This window comes from Hydra vulgaris, chromosome 09, assembly GCF_038396675.1.
Source record: "Hydra vulgaris chromosome 09, alternate assembly HydraT2T_AEP".
Classification (NCBI taxonomy): domain Eukaryota; kingdom Metazoa; phylum Cnidaria; class Hydrozoa; order Anthoathecata; family Hydridae; genus Hydra; species Hydra vulgaris.
Genome location: NC_088928.1, coordinates 19,282,501 through 19,302,529, shown reverse-complemented (window position 1 = coordinate 19,302,529; position 20,029 = coordinate 19,282,501). Strand labels below are relative to the sequence as shown.

At 27.3% G+C, this 20,029-nt stretch overlaps 1 protein-coding gene across 1 annotated transcript in view; it reads left to right on the top strand.

Annotated features, from left to right (window-relative positions):
* The first annotated feature begins 1,226 nt into the window (after positions 1-1,226).
* Positions 1,227-20,029, top strand: part of LOC100213242 (WD repeat-containing protein 26) — a 65,822-nt gene continuing 47,019 nt past the window's right edge. The window contains exons 1-4 of the mRNA XM_065804968.1: positions 1,227-1,692; positions 14,746-14,845; positions 18,052-18,108; positions 18,220-18,356. Coding sequence (XP_065661040.1) covers positions 1,490-1,692; positions 14,746-14,845; positions 18,052-18,108; positions 18,220-18,356 — 497 coding nt within the window. The 5' untranslated portion in view covers positions 1,227-1,489. The remainder of the gene's footprint in view (positions 1,693-14,745; positions 14,846-18,051; positions 18,109-18,219; positions 18,357-20,029) is intronic.

The window sequence follows — 20,029 nt, the reverse complement described above, 5'->3', positions numbered from 1 at the left end:
TTTTATATTAACATAAACTGGAGGCAGTTGTTGTCTATTTAAGCCACCGACCGCGTTGAAATAAGTTTGTATAAAATTTATTGATTTTTTTTTCATTTTCATTTCATAAACAAACTATAAAGTTTCTTTTAGGGCGTCATAGCTTGCTTTTGAAATTTGGGATACATCGGTGAATGCTATATTTAAAAAAACCACTCCGTCAAAATCGTAATTTTTTTATTAATCAAAATTTGATAATAAATCATTTTAAAACGCAACTTTGACGTCAAGTTTTCAATATTTGCACCTAAGTCTTCCAAGTTTAAAACCAATGTTGAAGATTTTTTAATTTCCTCTGGGAAAAGGAGGAAAAAATTCCGCCAAAAACTCCGTCTCTCTAGTTTTACAGCCGTCATTTAGGAAACAGAAGTCACAAGATGCGTCTTTAAATTCATCATGCAAAATATTTATTGGCAAATAGACGAACATACAAACAAAAAATTGTTTGGGAAAAAGAGGGATATCAACTCGAATTATTCCGCCAATTAATCGAAGAATCAAGATGTTTAGTTGATGATTTGGTATCAGGGTCGGACTGGCGAAGGCGGTCGGGGTTTTTTCCACCGGACCCCTGCTATGTCTAGAGGTCCAGGGCCCCTCTTAAAATCAATATATACAAATAATTTTTAATTTCCTATACCTTATAAGAAAAAAATGTGATTATGGGTTAAACTTAAAAAAAAGGTACCAAAAAAAAAAGTCCTTAATATATATATATATATATTAATAAACCCTGCTATTTATTTGCTTTTAAACATATCTATAAACCAAAGATCAAGAAAATCAAGTGTGACCAAGGATGTAGAAATAGATTATGTCATCATTATTTATTAATTCAACTAAATTGTATTTGATATGATAATTATAGTATTTATAATTTTAATACTAATCAGGACGCCGTCAAAGTTGATATTTTTAAAAACTTTTATGACAAGGATGTAAAAATAAATAGCAAACTTTTTGACTTAAAAAATTGTTTATACAAAACTTATTTCAAGTATTAACGTTTTGAAATAAGCTTAACTAATTTGATAAAAAACTTATTTAATAATAAATCTTAACATATTTTTTTATTTTAGTAAAAGAATTTTTAAAATTAAACTCATGTCGAAAAATAGTTATTTCAGTAGATGTAAACCACAATTCATTGGATTTATCGTATAAATCATATTTTCAATTTTGTCAACAAAGCTGTATTATCGTCTTTGTCTTTTATTAAGACAGTTTTGATACCGGACTTAAATTATAAAATAAGATGTATTGAATTTAGAAGGCATACAATTTTTTATTGCTCTTATCGAGTTATAGAAGTAATTTTGAATAGGAATTCGCCCTGGAATCATCAAGAGAAGAGAATCTAGGTGGAGATTCACCGCCACCAACAAAAAGACCACGGTTTGATAAAAACAATTCTGCAGAACCTAATTCTTTTCTGAATTGGAAATTGAATATGAAAAATCAAACTAGCACAGACTCAAACGATAACGGGGAAATTATTTGTGAGTTAGTTCAAAATGGAGTAACAGACTTTAATACAGACAAACTTGTCGCATTAAAAGAAAGTAATTTTCATATAAAAAGGAAAGCACTTTCTAGACATGATGAAGAAGTTATTAGGATAATTGGTCAACATTTAAAACATCTTGGTTTTAAGTATGTTCATAATATAGTTGATTTTTGATTTTTAATAACCATTTTTTGTTTAATATATTCACAAAAAGGATAACATCAGTATAAGTAACTATTTTAAACAAAAATTAAATTAAAAGCAAGAAAGCAAAACTAAAGGTAAACTAAAAGTAAAAAGGTTGTCAAAATTGTTAAGTAATATTATTGCAAATTTTATTAGTTAGTTTAGATATTCAAGTTTTATTTTAAAATTTGATCATACTAAAAATGCAAACAAGTTTAAAATTTTAGAATAACTTTAATTTTCAATCTTCTAACACAATATCTTTATTTAAGGTGTCATTTTATGTTTCACTTTATTAATTAATACTATATAAATAATAATATTTATTGAATTTAACATATGTAATAATATGTATTTATGTAAGTGATGTACCATATGTGATATATATATATATATATATATATATATATATATATATATATATATATATATATATATATATATATATATCTATATATCTATATATCTATATATCTATATATCTATATATATATATATATATATATATATATATATATATATATATATATATATATATATATATATATATATATATATATATATATATACAGATATATATATATATATATATATATATATATATATATATATATATATATATATATATATATATATATATATATATATATATACAGATATATATATATATATATATATATATATATATATATACAGATATATATATATATATATATATATATATATATATATATATATATATATATATATATATATATATATATATATATATATATATATATATAGATATAGATATAGATATATAGATATATAGATATATAGATATATAGATATATAGATATATAGATATATAGATATATATATATATATTTATATATATATATATATATATATATATATATATATATATATATATATATACACACACACTGATATACGAAGTTTTTTAAATGTTTGAAATAACCAACCTTTAAATAAAAAGAATATTCCAAATTTTTTACATTCATATGTATGACAAAAAGATTCTTCACAAAAAAAAAGTTATAGTGACAGGAGAATAAAAACAATAAACCCTAAAATCTTAGTCCCCCCTACCCTAAAAATGAGGGCAATGAGTTGAATTATTTATTTTTTCATAAGTATAAACTAGTTATGTAATCATCGTCTGATTTCAAATTTTATGTTTAAATTATTCAGTGTTCAGTTTTTATGACTATGTACAGTTTGTGGTCCCCTCAAATTGAGGGGGGTTATTCTTTACATGGTCATAAAAACTGAACACTGAATAATTTAAATTTTGAAATCTGTTAATGAATACATAACTAGTTTATATTTATGAAAATAAATAATTCAACTCATTTCCCTCATGTTTAGAGTAGGGGGGGAGGCTAAGATTTTAGGGTTTTTTTATTCCCGTTCTCCTATCACAGTAATTTTTTTTGTGAAGAATTTTTTTGTCATACATATGAACGTAAAAATATTTGGAATATTCTTTTTTTTTATAAGTTGGTTATTTCAAACATTTAAAAACCTTTCTATATATACACAATGTCAACACTAAAGTTATATATATGTATATATATATGTATATATATATATATATATATATATATATATATATATATATATATATATATATATATATATGTATGTATATATATATATATATATATATATATATACTTATATAAGTCCCACTTTATATAAGTATGTTGTATTCATATACAAAGTGGGAATAGATATGTACAGACTTTGGAATTAGGTTCAACATTCAGTGATGTTGATCTTACAGCTGACCTAGAAGGTCAACTTTGCTGAATGTTGATGAGTAATATACATTAGTGATGTATTGACTGTCTTTGGCGTCAGTACATCACTAATTTATATTACTAGTGTATAATTCAATTCTTTCATTAACAGAAGGTTTATGTTTTGGCAGGTAAAAGATATCTACGAATTTCCTGAATAAAAAAAAATTATATCAATAATTTTGAAATAATACAGCCTGCCTGCCAGCCAGCCTAATTTTGGTTATTTTTCTGTCAAGCAATATGTTTTATTGATTTTCAGTTAGATTAAGATGTGGTAATCTAGCATGCCATTTGATTGCCTAAATATTATTTTCCATTCAGAGTTGTTATTATTAAAATATTTTTTTGTTGAAGCTATATAGTTTTATAGAGTCACTGAATACTTTTACTGAATAGTTCTTTCATTAAATAATTAAGGAAAACAAACATCATCATTAGTAATACAACTTATGCTTCTACTAAATAGAAATATAGGATTTTGATAAAAAAATAGATCGAGGTATTGGTTGTACTGATAAGATAGTGTCTACTTCTTAAAATGATGCCTTCAAATAAGATTTCTATATTTTTGATTTAAGACTGTATACTTATTGCAATATATAATTGATTGCAATATGCGAATCTTCTGATTAAAAAATCAGTCATTTTAAAGAAAGATTTAGAAAATTAAAAACTTTTTAAGCTTTTAAGATAAAGGTGAAGTCTTAAATATTTTTTACCTATATTTGCTATTTATCTTAAATCATTTGTTAAGTCTCAATCGCTCATAGTTTACTCAATTGCAACAATAATTTGTTTGCAAACTGCTGTTTTTCTAAACAAGTATTATTTTTATTTTAATAATAAATCTTTAATTTTAAATAAAATACTATTACAATATTACTTTTAGTAATTGTTTATACTTAACAAGATACTTAAAAAAGTAAAAATACAATATTTAAGTTACAATATTTAAATATTTATAAAAAATGTTCATGCTGGTGATAGAAAGCATTTATTTTTACAACATATTAAGTTGTTATTGTAAAAAGCAAGGCCTTATTTATAGAAGGCCTCGACACTGTGCGGAAATTTTTTGACTGAAGGCAGATTAAAATAAAAATATGGCGGATTAGTAAAAGTTATATAGCTTTGCTAAGATTAAACATACAAATAGTTAACAGTCTGTTTGAAAAAATTCTTAATTTCTTATTGCAAAAGTAGTTTATTGAGGTTAATTAACAACTTCTTTACAACTTTTAAAATAATCGAAAAATTAAATAAAAACATTTTAAATTGAGATTTTCAATTTAAAAGAAATAATAAGTAATGTAAAAAAAAAAAGCAATACAAATTTTTTTTGTACTAAATAGGAAAAAAATTGTTTACATAAACTTAATTTCTTTGAGTTTAGTTAATTACTTTTGGGAGTGTGAAGTAATGCAAAGTTATTTAAAAAAAATGTTTGCTAGTGTTTGGCATTGTTTCTTTAAAATAGAAAATCTGTACAACTCTGCAATAAATGTAGACTGTCGAATCAGAAATGTTCTGCAAACTCTTTTATTTAATAAAGATATTTAATAAATTGTCAGATGAAATAGTTAGTCCTCCCCTATTTAAAGTATTCAAATAATTTCTGTATTTTTCATAATATGTAATTGTATTTAATACAATTTTTCAGTGGAACACTTTTAAACATAACCAGCAACATAAAATTTTTATATTTATGCTATCTTCTAGATCTGCTAAATTGTAAATAATATAAATTTTCCTATATCTAAATTTTCAAAACATAAAAGACAGTCATGACCATCATTTCCTTCTACATCAATATTTAGCTGTAGTACCAGCTTAGCATGTTGAATACGTACTTTTTCAATAACTGATTTAGCCGTTATAAAATAAGTACCACCTGATCCTTGACGTAATTTTCCAAAGCATTTTTCAATTGAATCAGACGAAAGCCAACCTAAAATTATGTATTCGTTTCCACTTGATAAAAGCGCATTGCTTGTATCTTTTGTAAGCTGGTGAACTCGTTTACCAGATGTTGGTTTCATATTTTCCGCCATTGTTTCCGCCAAGTTAACATCATTTGTCAAGGTTTTCCATCTACTGTTTTGAATTTAGAAAAAAAGTTTTGGTTAACTTTATTACCATTAGTTGTAATTGCAACTACTTTACCATTATCTATAGAAGTTTCTAAGGTGTCAACAACTAATTTGCATTGGTCTAGTTGGAAATCTGATGTTAGATTACTAACTGGTAAAACTCTTACTAAAAATTCAAGTCCATTATAAAGACTTTTGATCATAAATGAAAGTACAGCTGTAGCTAATTTCTCTGGATAATTAACAGCTTTTTGCAAAAATATTTCTACTTTGGTATAATAAATCAGCTTTTACATAAACTTCATCTATCAATAAAACAAAATTTCTTTTTTTTTTCCTCAAGGTTTGATAGCACAGAACTTAAAAAAGCCAAATCATTTTGGGAGTTTTTTTTTTGAAGTTATACAAGTTAAAGTTTAAATACTTGACAACTGATAATCACAACACAGTTGATTGTAAGCGGAAGGGCTTGTTGCAAAATGTTCAAAAGCCCTGGTTATTATATCAGGCGAATATACAGTAAAGTCAACAAAAAGATCTCCCATTACATCTAGATGCTCAAATAATATTTGGGTTTAATGATTCTCATCTTTAACTTTTAGATATCTAAGAGCTTCATTTAAAGCTGACTTTGTATTAAATGAAGTTATTCTATTTTTCGAAAGAGGTTTAACAGTACATTATGAACCATACTGAAATGCTTCAAACATTAAACTTTGATTAACTTTACTTCAAACATTAAACTTTGATCAGCAAAAATAGTGGAACCCCACAATTAAAAACTTTAGACAGGATAAAAATAGAATTGTTTTGCTTGTAAGTAATTATATCATTTTCAGTAGTTAAGTATTTTTCAATTTAAAAAATTTCCTCAAAATTTAAATTATCAATTATTTTGTACTCTTCTAATTCATCCTTTTCAATACCCCTTTTTGAAGAAGATAAAGTTTTTCTCATTTTTGGTGGTGGAGAGGATAGACAACAAGAGATATTTGGAAACACTAATGGAGTGTTAATTGGTCTAAATTTACTACGATATAAAGTAAATTCAGCATCATGGCCAATGCAATTTACAAGCAGCTAGAGCAGGTCCAACTATGTTTACAATGCGTTTTTGCACCTTGTCTAAAAGAGAAAGGGCATCATTAAAAGATCCATCCCAGATATGGCAACAGTGTTCCATACAAGGACGGATTTAAGATTTATAGAGATAGAGAACAGAATCCGAAGTAAGAAAGTGTTGAGCTCGATAAAGAGACGCAACCTTAGCAGATGCTAATTTTGCAACGGGTTTGATATATGGTTTCCAAGAAATATTGGAAGTAAGAATAAATTCTAGAAGATAAAGGGTAGATGTCTCATGGAGTACATTACCATTCATAAATATAGGAAGATCTAGATTATTGTAATAACGATTGACTGAAAAAAGTTGAGTTTTATCTGAATTAAAGTTCACCAGCCCTTGTGAGGCCCATGCTGTAGCAGAAGTGAGATCCTTATTAAGCTCAAATGCCCCCTCCAAGCAATCAGAGTGTTGGCTACTTATCAAGACAAGAATAAATGGTAGTATCATCAGCGAACAATGCCACCTTAGATGTGAGATTATCTGGAAGATCATTAATGTAAATTAAAAAGAGTATAGGGGCAAGGATAAAACCTTGAGGAACCCCTGAAGATACAGAATAAGAAGAAGAGTGCTGTCCATCTAGGACAACTTTTATACTACGATTAGAAAGGAAGGATTCAATAATCGTAAAGGTGTTACCAGATACACTGTAAGAAGGAAGCTTAAGGAGAAGACCAGCTTGCCAAACTTTATCAAAAGCATTATAAATGTCAAGAGCGATGGCCTTAACCTCTCCACCTTTATCTAATGCACAATAAAACCTATCGGTTATTACTGTTAGCAAATCAGCTGTAGAAGAAGAAGATTAAAATCCATATTGAGGATCAGAAAGTAAGTTATTAGATGCAAGATTAGTGATTAAGTGTTAGTTAATTAAAAATTTAAAAACCTTGCTTATGATAGAAAGAAGACTAATGGGACAATAGTTAGACGAATCGGATCACTCTCCAGAATTTTTGAAATGGGGACAACAGATGCTGCTTTCCAGCAGGCTGGAAAACAAGACTCTGATAACCACTTGTTAAATATTTTTGAAAGTATAGATGACAGCTGCGGAGAACACTTCTGCAAGACTATAACAGGTATGTTGTCCGGACCACAAGCGGTAGAAGAGTCTAAGCAAGAAATCACTTTAGATACAGAAGGTGGAGTAATACGAATGTCAAGCAATGGATCAACCTGTTGGACAGCTATATCAGGAAGAGCACAACTATTGGAATCAAGAGATGATATTGATGAAAAGTTCTTAGCAAACAATTCAGCTTTGTCTATAGGTGAGGTGACAAAGTCTGAACCATACAAGAGAGGTGGAATTGCAGGTTTACCCTTATTATTGATACTATTAAAGATTCTCCAGAAGTCACAAGAGCCTAATTTTTGTGATGAAACACGAGAGTTCATGACCTGAGAATAGTGAGCTTTGGCGCTAGACAATACCTTTTTACAATGGTTTCTAGTAGTAATAAGCCGATGTCTGTTTTCTGGAGAATTGTTTTGCTGATAGATATGGAAGTAATGGTTTCGATTGGCAATTGCAGCAGCACAGTGTGAGGAAAACCAAGGAGAAGAGTGAGGCTTGACCTGGATTCGTTGAGTGGGAATAAAAGATTCCATGCCAGGCTGAATTCACGAAGTTATGTCGGAAGCACATTAGTCAACAGGAAGATGAAAGATTCGGGTTGTCTGGAAAGCGAGTTGGAAAGTTGACTATTTGAGTTAGGGATTAGAAAGGCTAAAATTGTGGGCTTTAATGCCTGCAGAGTCACTGACACTAGAGCCAAGCCATTCAGTATGATAAGCATTAAAGTCACCAACAGCAACAATATTAGCTGATAGATAAAGAGAGAGAACTTGGTCAATTTGATCAGAAATAACAATTTTAATAAATAATTTTAAAAAGTGTGCAGTCTTAAGATAAAGTAGAGCAATATAGAACAAAGAGAAAGGCGATAGAGTGAAGTGGTGCTAAACAAAAGCACATAAAAGAATAGTCTGTGGATTCAAACATAGTTTCCCGACAAATGGGTGAATTGATGCGAATGTATTGGAGTCTTTACAAATTAAAGGAAGATAACCATCAACAATAAGATCAGAAGATGAGACAGCTGAACTCAAATTAGTCTCACAAAGAGCAAGTAGGCCTGGTGAACTTTGCAAGAGATAAGACTCAATAGAAGAAAAGTTACTTCGAAGACCATGAATATTATTGAATGATAGGTTTAGAGAACTTGGTGATGATGATCGTTTTTTGTGTTTTTATAGTTTTTGGTACTTTATTCATTCTTAAATTTGTTAAAGAATGTTAGTACTCAGTACACTGTTTAATAGCCCAAGCAATTGCCTCATTACTATTAATAAACCCTAAGCCGTAACAAAGGACTCCAAATGTGGCCTTGGCAATGCACACCAAAAGTACAAACAGGGACATACACAACATGGCACTGTTAATACTTTGATATTTTTCAGCTGTTGATGGAATCAGCCTCTCTGAGAGCTACTACAGAGTTCGAGAAAGCTGACTGCCAGTCAGCCTCAGAACCATAAATTGACTTTTAGAGCTGTACTCTCATTAGGAGATAATAGAATGAATTGCCCAGTCATAAAAACAGAGACACACGCAAAACCCATGCATTGAGTCAAGAAGATCCAACATTCAACATCCTAAACTGGAAACAATGTATTAAAAATACATCATATAAAAATTACCCCTTAAGTCTTTGCCTAAGAGGCCTTCTACAAGACAGTAGTCGGATGCATTTAACATCTGCCCAAGATGAGTACTTTTATCGTGACACCATCTATAGCCTTTACTTAACCAATAGCCCCAAGGCAGGGGGTGCTTTAAGTTGGAGTTAGCATCTCCTAGCCAAAAGAAATGTTTCTGTTTATATAAGATATAAATAGAAACATTTCTTTTGCAAGTAAACGTCTTCGAGCGTATTATGTGTATTTAATAGATGAGTACTTATCTGTAATAACTAGTTGTTTTGTTTTAGTTTGTAAGTAGATTTCCTGTTATGTACTTTGTCCATAAAGTAGTCCATAATTGTCATGTGCCATAATTGTCAAAAGTCCATAAATCCATAAGTTTACACTAAATTTAACTTTAAAATAGATGTAGGATATTTTTGATTTCTATGCAGAGATTAAAGTTAACAGTAATTAAAATTCAAAATGCAGTTTTTAAAATTTAAAAGCACTTTATGTTAAATTAACATCATGCAAAAGAGAGAATTTTCATAAAATCATACTTAATATTATAAGTTTAGGGTGACGCACTTTATGGATGACCTTTGACAAAAACCTCATATGTTGTATGAATTTCTCAGTGCAAGGGAGCAAATAGTCATATATGAATTTAATAGTTAAATTTAGTGTCACATAAATTTATAGCTGACCCCTAATAAAAACTTCTAACAAAAGCATTCTATATTTTTTAGAATTATCCTAATAAAAAAAAGTTAATTAGAAAAAAAAATAAAAAAAGAACAACAACACAAAAAAGACACAAAATATTTTTTTAAAGAAAAACATATTGTGTAGGTGTGAAGCTGCTTACTGCCCAGGTAGTAGTATTAATTGATTTATAACCTTCATTTAATAAGTCTAAAATTCATTTCATTGATTTTTAAAGTTTAAAACTATTATTCGAAATATAACAATTTAATAATGTTAAATTGTTATGTGAAAGAAGATCTTGAATAACAAGATCTTCAAGATCTTGTTGTTACAAATTTCAATAGTTTCGATTTCTTTATCATCATAAGAATTTCTGAAAACATTGAACATAACATTCAGAAAATTGTTTGAGTTTCTGATTCAGATACCCACTTATTATTTCTCAATAGTTATTATTGCCATTTATATGTACAATGTTTTCATTTACGTAAAGCAGAACCTCTCCAGCTTGTTTATTAATTTGTCTTTCAGAATAAACTCTTTTAAAACCTGGAAGATAAAAAATATAATTATGCTATTTTAGTGCGCAATTAAATGTGCATGCGTGTGACTTCGGTGCCATCAAAATGTGGTTTCTTGACTGCTGGTCATGTGGTCAATAGGCTGCGTGTATCTTTGGCACCCTAAACAGTAGACATGCTAATATTTCTGAACCATAATTTTGACTTGTTTAACCTTGACACTTAAAGAAAAATAAAGTTTTAAAGTTTTTATTTACTGTTTATAAGAACAACTTTTACAAAACATATTGATTTTTTTAACAGGTACCAGAGTACCTGCCTATTTATTTGATGAGTACCTGTGCAGGCATTTTTACAATTTTCAATATCCCTAATCGCAATATGCTTAATTCAAACCCTGTAGGATGCTCTATCTTTCATGCATTTAAAACCATATTTTGTTTAGCTATTGTATTTTTAAAATGTACAGAATATAATGTGACCTAAGGGTTACAGCTTCTGGCTGCAAGGAGGTGGAAAATAAAAAAAAAACAGAAAATAATCTAAAGCTTTTATTGAAACATGTGAGTAACAACGTCTTGTATATTTAACAAAAACACACTGTACATAACCCTTATTTGATAAACTGTTTTGACTGTCCTATTTATTAATTATGATTTTTCTTTATGGATCGTATAAGCAGGGATGCAGAGTCAGAGTGCCAGAGTCCCAATTTTTGACTGGAGTAGTCCATGAAGAATTTAAGACTTCAGGTCTCTGGTAATTTTTTTTTCTAAGTTTATAAGATGCTTCAAGAAAAACATACTGCCTTGTCACAGAGCATTGTGCAAGAGTATTAAACCAGAATTTTTGCATTTTCTTGTCTATTTGTTTCTAATATTATATATTTAACCTGCCCAAAAAAAATTTTCTAATGTCTTATTTATTTCTAAGATGTATGGTACAAACAGGCAAAATGCCCTTCAATGCTTGTTAAGATAATAAAATAATCTTTAAAAAGTTGAATAAAACCATAAGTTTGCTCTGCAGATTTAAATCAAACCATAAACCTTTAGCAAACTCTGCAGATTTAAATCTGCACCCATGTAATAACATAGGTGCAGATTTAAATTTGCAGTGTTTGCTAAAGCAATTCAAAATTAAATTTCCTTTCATAAAAGTTGGGATGGAATGATCATCATTCTAACCTTTGGTAAAATAGCAGCAGATTAGTTTTTAAAAGTAGTCTAAATTAGTTTATTATTATTATTATATAAATAGGGGTTAGTCTTTGCATTTTTGCATCTTTTAATTTTTAAGATTTTTCTTTATTATTAACGCAAATATTAGCTGGGTTTCCATGTGTCACAGCTCATTTTCGAATTAAGCTCTGCGCAAGGCAACATACCCTGTTGGAAAATTCTATTTAAAAAATATCTCCATTTTGTTAGTTTTATTACTTTTGATAAAAAAATAAATATTTTCGTTATCACAAAAGAATTTTTTTTTTGATAACAAAAACTGTTCAACATTTCCTGAACCAGAATTATATTGTTACGGCAAATTATGTTTTATGTCATTGGTTTTTGGTCTACTCTGCTAATGAAATGCCAAATTTTTTTTTTTTTAAATACCTATTGAAAAACCGCTATTATGGTTTAGATATGTGTAACTGTTTCTTAGCTAATAAATTAATTAAAAGAAAAAAAAGCTCCATTAGCACAACAAAAGTCTTGAACATGATAAGTTAATAAAATTAAAAGTTGCTTTATATAGTTAAACTAATAGAAAAGTGGTAAATGTCGTCTGTCTTAGTGGTTCACAAAAAATAATAACCAGTTCACAAAAAAACCCGTAAATATCTTATAAAAATGCTTCACACTCAAACACAAATTAGTCTAAGAAAATAATTTTTTTTTTGAATAAATAAAATAGTAATAACATTTTATAGAATAATTAATGTTTTTTAAAATGCATTTTCAAGATATATTATAAAGGTTTCTAGAAGACCTAATATTTAATAATTTAATGCAAAAAAATAATGTAATTTTTACTTATGCATTTAGAGTAAAAGTTTTTGCAAGTGAATAAAATAATTATAATAACTTGTGCATCTGAAAAAGATATTTCACCATTTTTGTCAATTACATATTTGTGTATGGGCGTTAATAAATCAATTATCTAATATTATATCCAATAAATAATCAATAAATCCATTCATGAATGATTTTATGCCATGTCATTTCATTGGGAAGCATTAAATGTCGTGTTATATGCAAATCCCATTTCAAAATGAATGTGGGCTCGATAAAATATTTTTAACAAAGCTATTATTAAAATTAAAGTATAATACTTCCTATTTTAAAAATTTGCTATAAGAGAGTCACCTGAGATATAGTTTTCTTGTGTTTTTTTTTCAGAAATCTGTTGTACTTATTAATTTTTATTATTCAGTCACTACAGGACAAACTAACCTACTAAGCATTTAATTCACATCAGAAAATTTAATAGTTATTTAATAGAAAGTTTTATAGTAAATTTGATAGAGATTAAATCTTAATATAATATTAAATAAAATTTAATATTCCGGGTTTTCCTCATTCATAACAACTCCAGATAACAAAATGAAACTATTTAATAAGCAGCTATGGTGCAGTGGTTAGAGTATTTGCTTTAAAAGGAAGATGTCCAGGGTTCCAAACAAGCTCTGGGAATATTTCGCATCATCGGTAAGTTAAAAGACAGCAACTTCCTAGATTAATGCTCTTTGACAGTGCTCTATGACATGACCGTTAGGTCTTCTTGGGGCACCTAAAACAAAAAAATTCAAAAGAATTGAAAAAAAAAATCTGAAGTCAAAGTCCAAGGAATCCATCATTTTTGACCTCGAAGTCTAGAGTCTTCAGTCCAGAAAAATTGATGGAACTCTGGAGGTCTTATATGCATCCCTGCATATAAGACTTCCTTCCCATTTGCCTGCTTAAAATTATGGAGAGGACAACCAACCATACCTTTCTTTTTGTAAAGAAATGACTTATGGTTGGTTGTTCCCCTCACATAGTCTAGTAGACAGGTTAGAGGGGAACTGGTTTTCAATAATGCATTAAAGTGTTGATAATTGAAAAATAGGGTTATTTAAAAATGCTGGCAATTTTGATGTGAACTTGAATAAAAATTTACAAGCATCTCAAAATGGCTGGAAATTGGACATTTTGGCAAATGGACAATAAACTTTTAGATATATTTGAGTTCTAAATTGCAACAAGCTGCTTATATTTTTCCCATTTATTGCAGACAGTAGTAGCTAATCAGAAAACTTACTTGTAAAGACTTATTGATGAATAGAAAAATACTTCAGTTAACTTGGACTTACAATACTACGGTACTTGGAAATATCCAAGTGCAACATTTAATAATATGTAAAAATCAGGAAAATCAGAGATAGTGTCCCACTGGCCTTTAATTGAAGTATAATGAACTGACCCTGCATTATTGATAAAATGTGCCAAACTACAAATGCACCATTGGACTTTTCTGCTAATTTGTTTACTGTTTGTTTTAAGTTTGTTTGTTTTAAAGGACATCAAATGTAAACACTTGATGAATAGGTCATTTTTTCATGAACACATAGATAAGTTTATTGAAATAATGTAAAGTAATAAAGCTTTCGAAGTTTGATTCCCACCACATTCATTGTGTTTAGGAGTTATAGAGTCAAGAGAAGGTTGTAACCATAATTAAAGTAGCCTCCTTGACTGTAGTGGCCTTCTTGGCTTTGGGGAGGTGAAACATTAAAAAAAAAAAGTTTTTTGTTTGAGGAAATTTCATTCATTTTATGAATAGTTAATATATTAGTATATTATAATATATTATTGTATTAATGATATATATGCATCAATTATAGTATATAAATAACTATTTACATAATATAATTTATGCATATTTATCTACTAGTATACTAGTATAATTCATAAATTTATTTTATAAAAAGTATAGTTTTGTTTTTTATTTTCAAGTTTATAGTTCAAAATGATTCTATTAAAAATTGATCATTTAATTGATTTGGTGATATGTATTTATTTTTTAGTAAGACTGTTGACTGTTTAATAAAAGAGTCTGGGTGTGAGTTAGAAAATTTGTCAGCTTCTAAATTCTGTGAATATTGTCTTTCTGGAGCTTGGTCTAAGGTAAAAATTTACAATTATATTTAAATTTATAATTAGTTATCGTTTATTTATTAATATTTGTTTATTATCATTTATCAATTGGCTTTAAATAATAAAGTTCTTCAATTTGCATTATTTATAGAATTCTTTGTTTGACAGTATGTGTTTAATGTAGACATTACTTAAGGGCTTGTTTTTTTTTTTTTTGTTTTTTTTTTTGTTTAGACTATTCACCTCCCCAAGGCCCGAGGGGGGCCACTACAGTCAAGGAGGCTACTCATTTTTTTGTGTGTGTTTTTTTGTGTTTTTTTTTTAGTTGTTGTTTGTGGTGCAAGCCTCTCTCAACTCTTTAACTTTAACTATAAAGCTCTTTAACGAAACACAAACCTTGCCGAGCAAGGCCGCTGCGCAGAGAAACTAAGTTAAGCGCGGTACTTCCAGGGACGTGGTGGTAGTCGAACTTGGAACCTCTCGCTTACAAAGCGAGCGCTCTTACCACTACACCACTACCGCATGTTTAGCATCTTGAAAATGTCTTTGGTTGTGGTGCCACTTTTTGGCTGTTTTTTTGTATGTAGATATATATATATATATTTAGGTATGTATATATATATATATATATATATATATATATATATATATATATATATATATATATATATATATATATATATATATATATATGTATGTATGTATGTGTATATACATATATATATATATATAATATATATATATATATATATATATACATATATATATATATATATATATATATATATATATATACTATATATATATATATATATATATATATATATATATATATATATATATATATATATATATATATATATATATATATATATATATATGTATATATATATCTATCTACATACAAAAAAACAGCCAAAAAGTGGCACCACACTCAAAGACATTTTCAAGATGCTAAACAAGCCTCTAAGTACTGTCTACACTGTGGTTAAATATTTTTAAATGACGATCATGTTAAGAGGAAGCTTAGCAGCAGTTTAAATAGGTCAGTTTGAACTCATCAGTTGTTTTTTTTAATTTATTCTGATTCGATTCCAACAAGGCTGCAAGCAACCACTATTATATTAGGAGTTACTAGAAAAAAAAGAATAGAGTTATAGAGCAAGAAAACAGTTGAAAGAAGACTTGAACAGTTGAAGGTTGTATGAGTCAGGAAAACATGAAGTTGGGAGAGAGTTCCAAAGAATTGAAGTGCGGGTTAAAAAACTAAATTAATAAAAATTTTTAGTGCATGCAGAACTGAAGATAATAGTATGATAGTATTTGTAGAAAAGAGAAAGAGATACAACTTTACAACAATGGGAAAGAGGCTTAAGTTTAGCAGATAGAGTGGATCCAACTATGTTTACAATGCGTTTTTTGACCTTGTCAACAAGAGAAAGAGCATCATTAGATGAACCAGCACAAATATGACGACAGTATTCTATACAGGGACAAATAAGAGATTTGTAAAGGTAAAGAATGGAATCAGGAGAGTAAATAAGAAACAAAACAGGACCAAGGATAGAACCTTGAGGTACCCCAGAAACTACTGGAAATGATTAGGAGTGTTGGCCTTCAAAGATTGCTTTAATAAAGCGTTAAAAAAAAAGATTTGATAATCTCAAAAGTTTTCCCAGATACACCATATGAAAACTTTGGATTTGTCAAGAGCCATAGCCTTAGCCTCTCCGCCTCCATCTATTGCACAATAAAATCTTTTAGTCACAGCAAGAGAATTGAAAACTGTATTGATTGTCTGATAGTAACTTCGTTGATCAAAGACTCAAAGACATTTCTAGTAACAGAAAGAAGACTGATCAGACAATAATTAATAGGGTCATAATGTTCTCTGGAGTTTTTGAAGATTAGAACAACAAATGGTATTTTCTAGTAGGCAGGAAAACAAGACTCAGTCAAGAACTTATTAAACAGTTAAGAGAGAATTGAAGAGAATTATGGAGAGCAATTTTGTAAGACTATGACAGGAATGTTTTCTGGACCACAAGCTGTAGAAGAGTTTAATTGAGATATGACTTTATGCAATGGAAGCATAAATTGTTTTATTGGAATGGAAGGAAGAGAATGGCCATAAGATTCAAGAGTCAAATTTGAAGAAAAGCTAAGTCATTCAGTGTGATGAGCGTTAAAGACACCAATAACAACTATATTGGCAGAGGGGTAAAGGAAAGGGCACGGTCAATTTGATCAGAAATTACATCTAAAAGAGTGCAGTCTTGAGAAGAAGGAGAACGATAAAGAACAAAGAGAAAGGTGATATATATATATATGTATATATATATATACATGTATATATATAAATTATGTTAGGGTATTCTACAAATAGAGTGCTTAATGTTTTTAAAGAACAGAACAATAATAAATTAGTAAAAACACTTATCTCATTTTTTTCTTTAACAAGTTGTTTCGCCATCAGTAGGTTTTTTAGGAAGCTTCCTGATGAACCTACTGATGGCGAATGGCTATAATTATTAAAAAAGTAGTTCTTCAAAAATATAACATGTTGAGTCTAAAAACACTTAATATCCAACAATTATGAAATATATATATATATATATATATATATATATATATATATATATATATATATATATATATATATATATATATATATATATATATATATATATATATACATATATATATATATATATATATATATATATATATATATATATATATATATATATATATATATATATACATATATATATATATATATATATATATATATATATATATATATATATATATATATATATATATATATATATATATATATATGTATATATATATATATATATATATATATATATATATATATATATATATATATATATATATATATATATATATATATATATATAGATATATATATATATATAGATATATATATTAGTAAATTTGTGCAGTACCCTTCATACTATATAATGATAAAAATAACTCATTTTTGAGAAAAAGTAAAGATTCATCTTTTGGGCATAGTAGGGCAGTATAGGTGAATAAAAATTAAAGTTTTAAATTTTTATATTGTTTTTTAATGAGTAATTATAATGGCTTATTTTTAGAATGTTTGATCATTTTAATGAGTTAAAAACAAAAAGATTAAATTATGGTTCTTCAATAATATATTTTTGCTCTGTTTTTTGAAAAAAAAAAACAATTTTTGTTTATAGGCAGAAAATGTTTTAAAAGAACTAAAACCATATTTAGAAAATGAAGATAATTATGTGGTATGTAAATATTTTAAATAAGTTTTAATATTTATATTTAAAATAATGTTTGCATTTGTTTATTTTAAATATTTTTTCCTTTTCTTAACAATTTTTTTGACTATGTTTCAGAAAATGAAGTTTATATTATTGGAGCAAAAGTTCTTAGAGTTTTTAGAAGATAATTGTGTTCTTGATGCATTGCATTGTTTGCGAATTGAAATGTCTCCGTTAAAGTTTAATGTAGAGAGAGTACATGAGCTTTCAAGGTTTTTATTTTTTATTTTTTGTTTAGAAATATTTTTATTCTTTATATATCTATTTATTTACTTTTTTTTTATTTTTTTATTTTTTTAATTTTTTTTTTCTTTATTTGTGCCAGGTTTACTGCAATTATTTTATTTATTTTTTAATTTTTATTACCAAAAATGTAAAAAACAAAAAAATTAGTTACTTTTCTGATTTATCGTTTTTTTATTTTTAAGGTCCCTTATTTTATTTTGAACCCTTGTTTCTTTTATGCATATTTAAATCAATATGTAAAATAAGTTGTTGTTATTTGTAGTTGTTGCTTTTACTTCATACAGGTTTTAAATTACTAAGTGTTATTTATAGCTTTATAACTTTAACCAAAATGATTACTTAAATTTAATTTTTTTTGAGTCAAAATGAATTCTATTTTATAAAAAACGTTTTTAAGGTTTCTATTGTTCATAAGTTTAAAGTAATTTAAGCTTATGAACTTATTATGTTTATAATAAGCTATTTTTTATTTAAAATTCAAAATATAATTGATAAGTAAGTATATGGAAGTATAGATTAGAGATAAATTACATCTTACTTCTGTTGCTATAAATATATCTTAATTTAAACTATGCAATCTGGGATTGAAATTTCAATGTATTGTGTAAAAAGTTGATAATAAGAATAAGGTTCTAGTTTACCTTTTATTCTTATGCACTTATATAACAACAAAAAGAAATTAAAAGATTTTTCTTAAGATTTTGATAACTAAATTGAATGTACCTATATAATGGTTTTCTCTTTTTACAGTATTTTTGGCAAAAGTTTTGTTTATGCTAATTGCTTGTTGTCATATATAATAAGAAGTTATTGTACTAATGATTTTTTATTATATATGACAACAAGCAACTAGCATGAATAATAGCTTATGGTTTACATTTTTAGAACTACTTAGTGATCTGTTCTTTAAATAAACATTTGGTTCATCTGAAATTTTTTTTCTAACTTGACTTTTCCACTCCATTCAATTTTAATATTGACCTGGTTTCTCAAAATGACCTGATTTTCATGACATTAATAAAATGTTTTCCTAAATAAAATAATAAAAAACAAAGGCAAAAATATGAAGTAAACATCTATAATGCTTTTTTGATGATGAATTCAAACAAATGCTCTTGAAACCCTGTGTACCATTTAGAGTTGTATTATGCAATTATACCATTCTTGTTATTCTTCACATTGCATTTTAAGTTTGATCCTTTTATGTAAATAAAGTTGACAACCTTGATTTTCCTAATAAAAAAATTCATGCATGGCTTCTGATGTAAGAATTTGGTTTCAGGTAGTTGGTTCAAACATTTTGCAATTTCAACCTTTTAACAGTAACAATCCCATCATATGGTGCTGTCAATAAAGATAATATTGTCTGATATATGCAGTAAGACATATGGTTAAGTATACCTTCATCACCTTTATAATATATCACTAATGAATGTAAAAAATGTTTTTGGTTCTTCTGGTGATAGTGTGTGTGGTGGGAATAGTTTTTTATTTTTAATGTTTTAACTTACTATGAGCATGAAAGATAACTTGACTCATACATAAATAGAGCACGGCATCCCAAACAATAAGCAATGCAGTTGTCTCAGTCCTGCTAGTTAACCCAAAGTTGTAACTTAGGGCTCCTTATGTGGCCTCG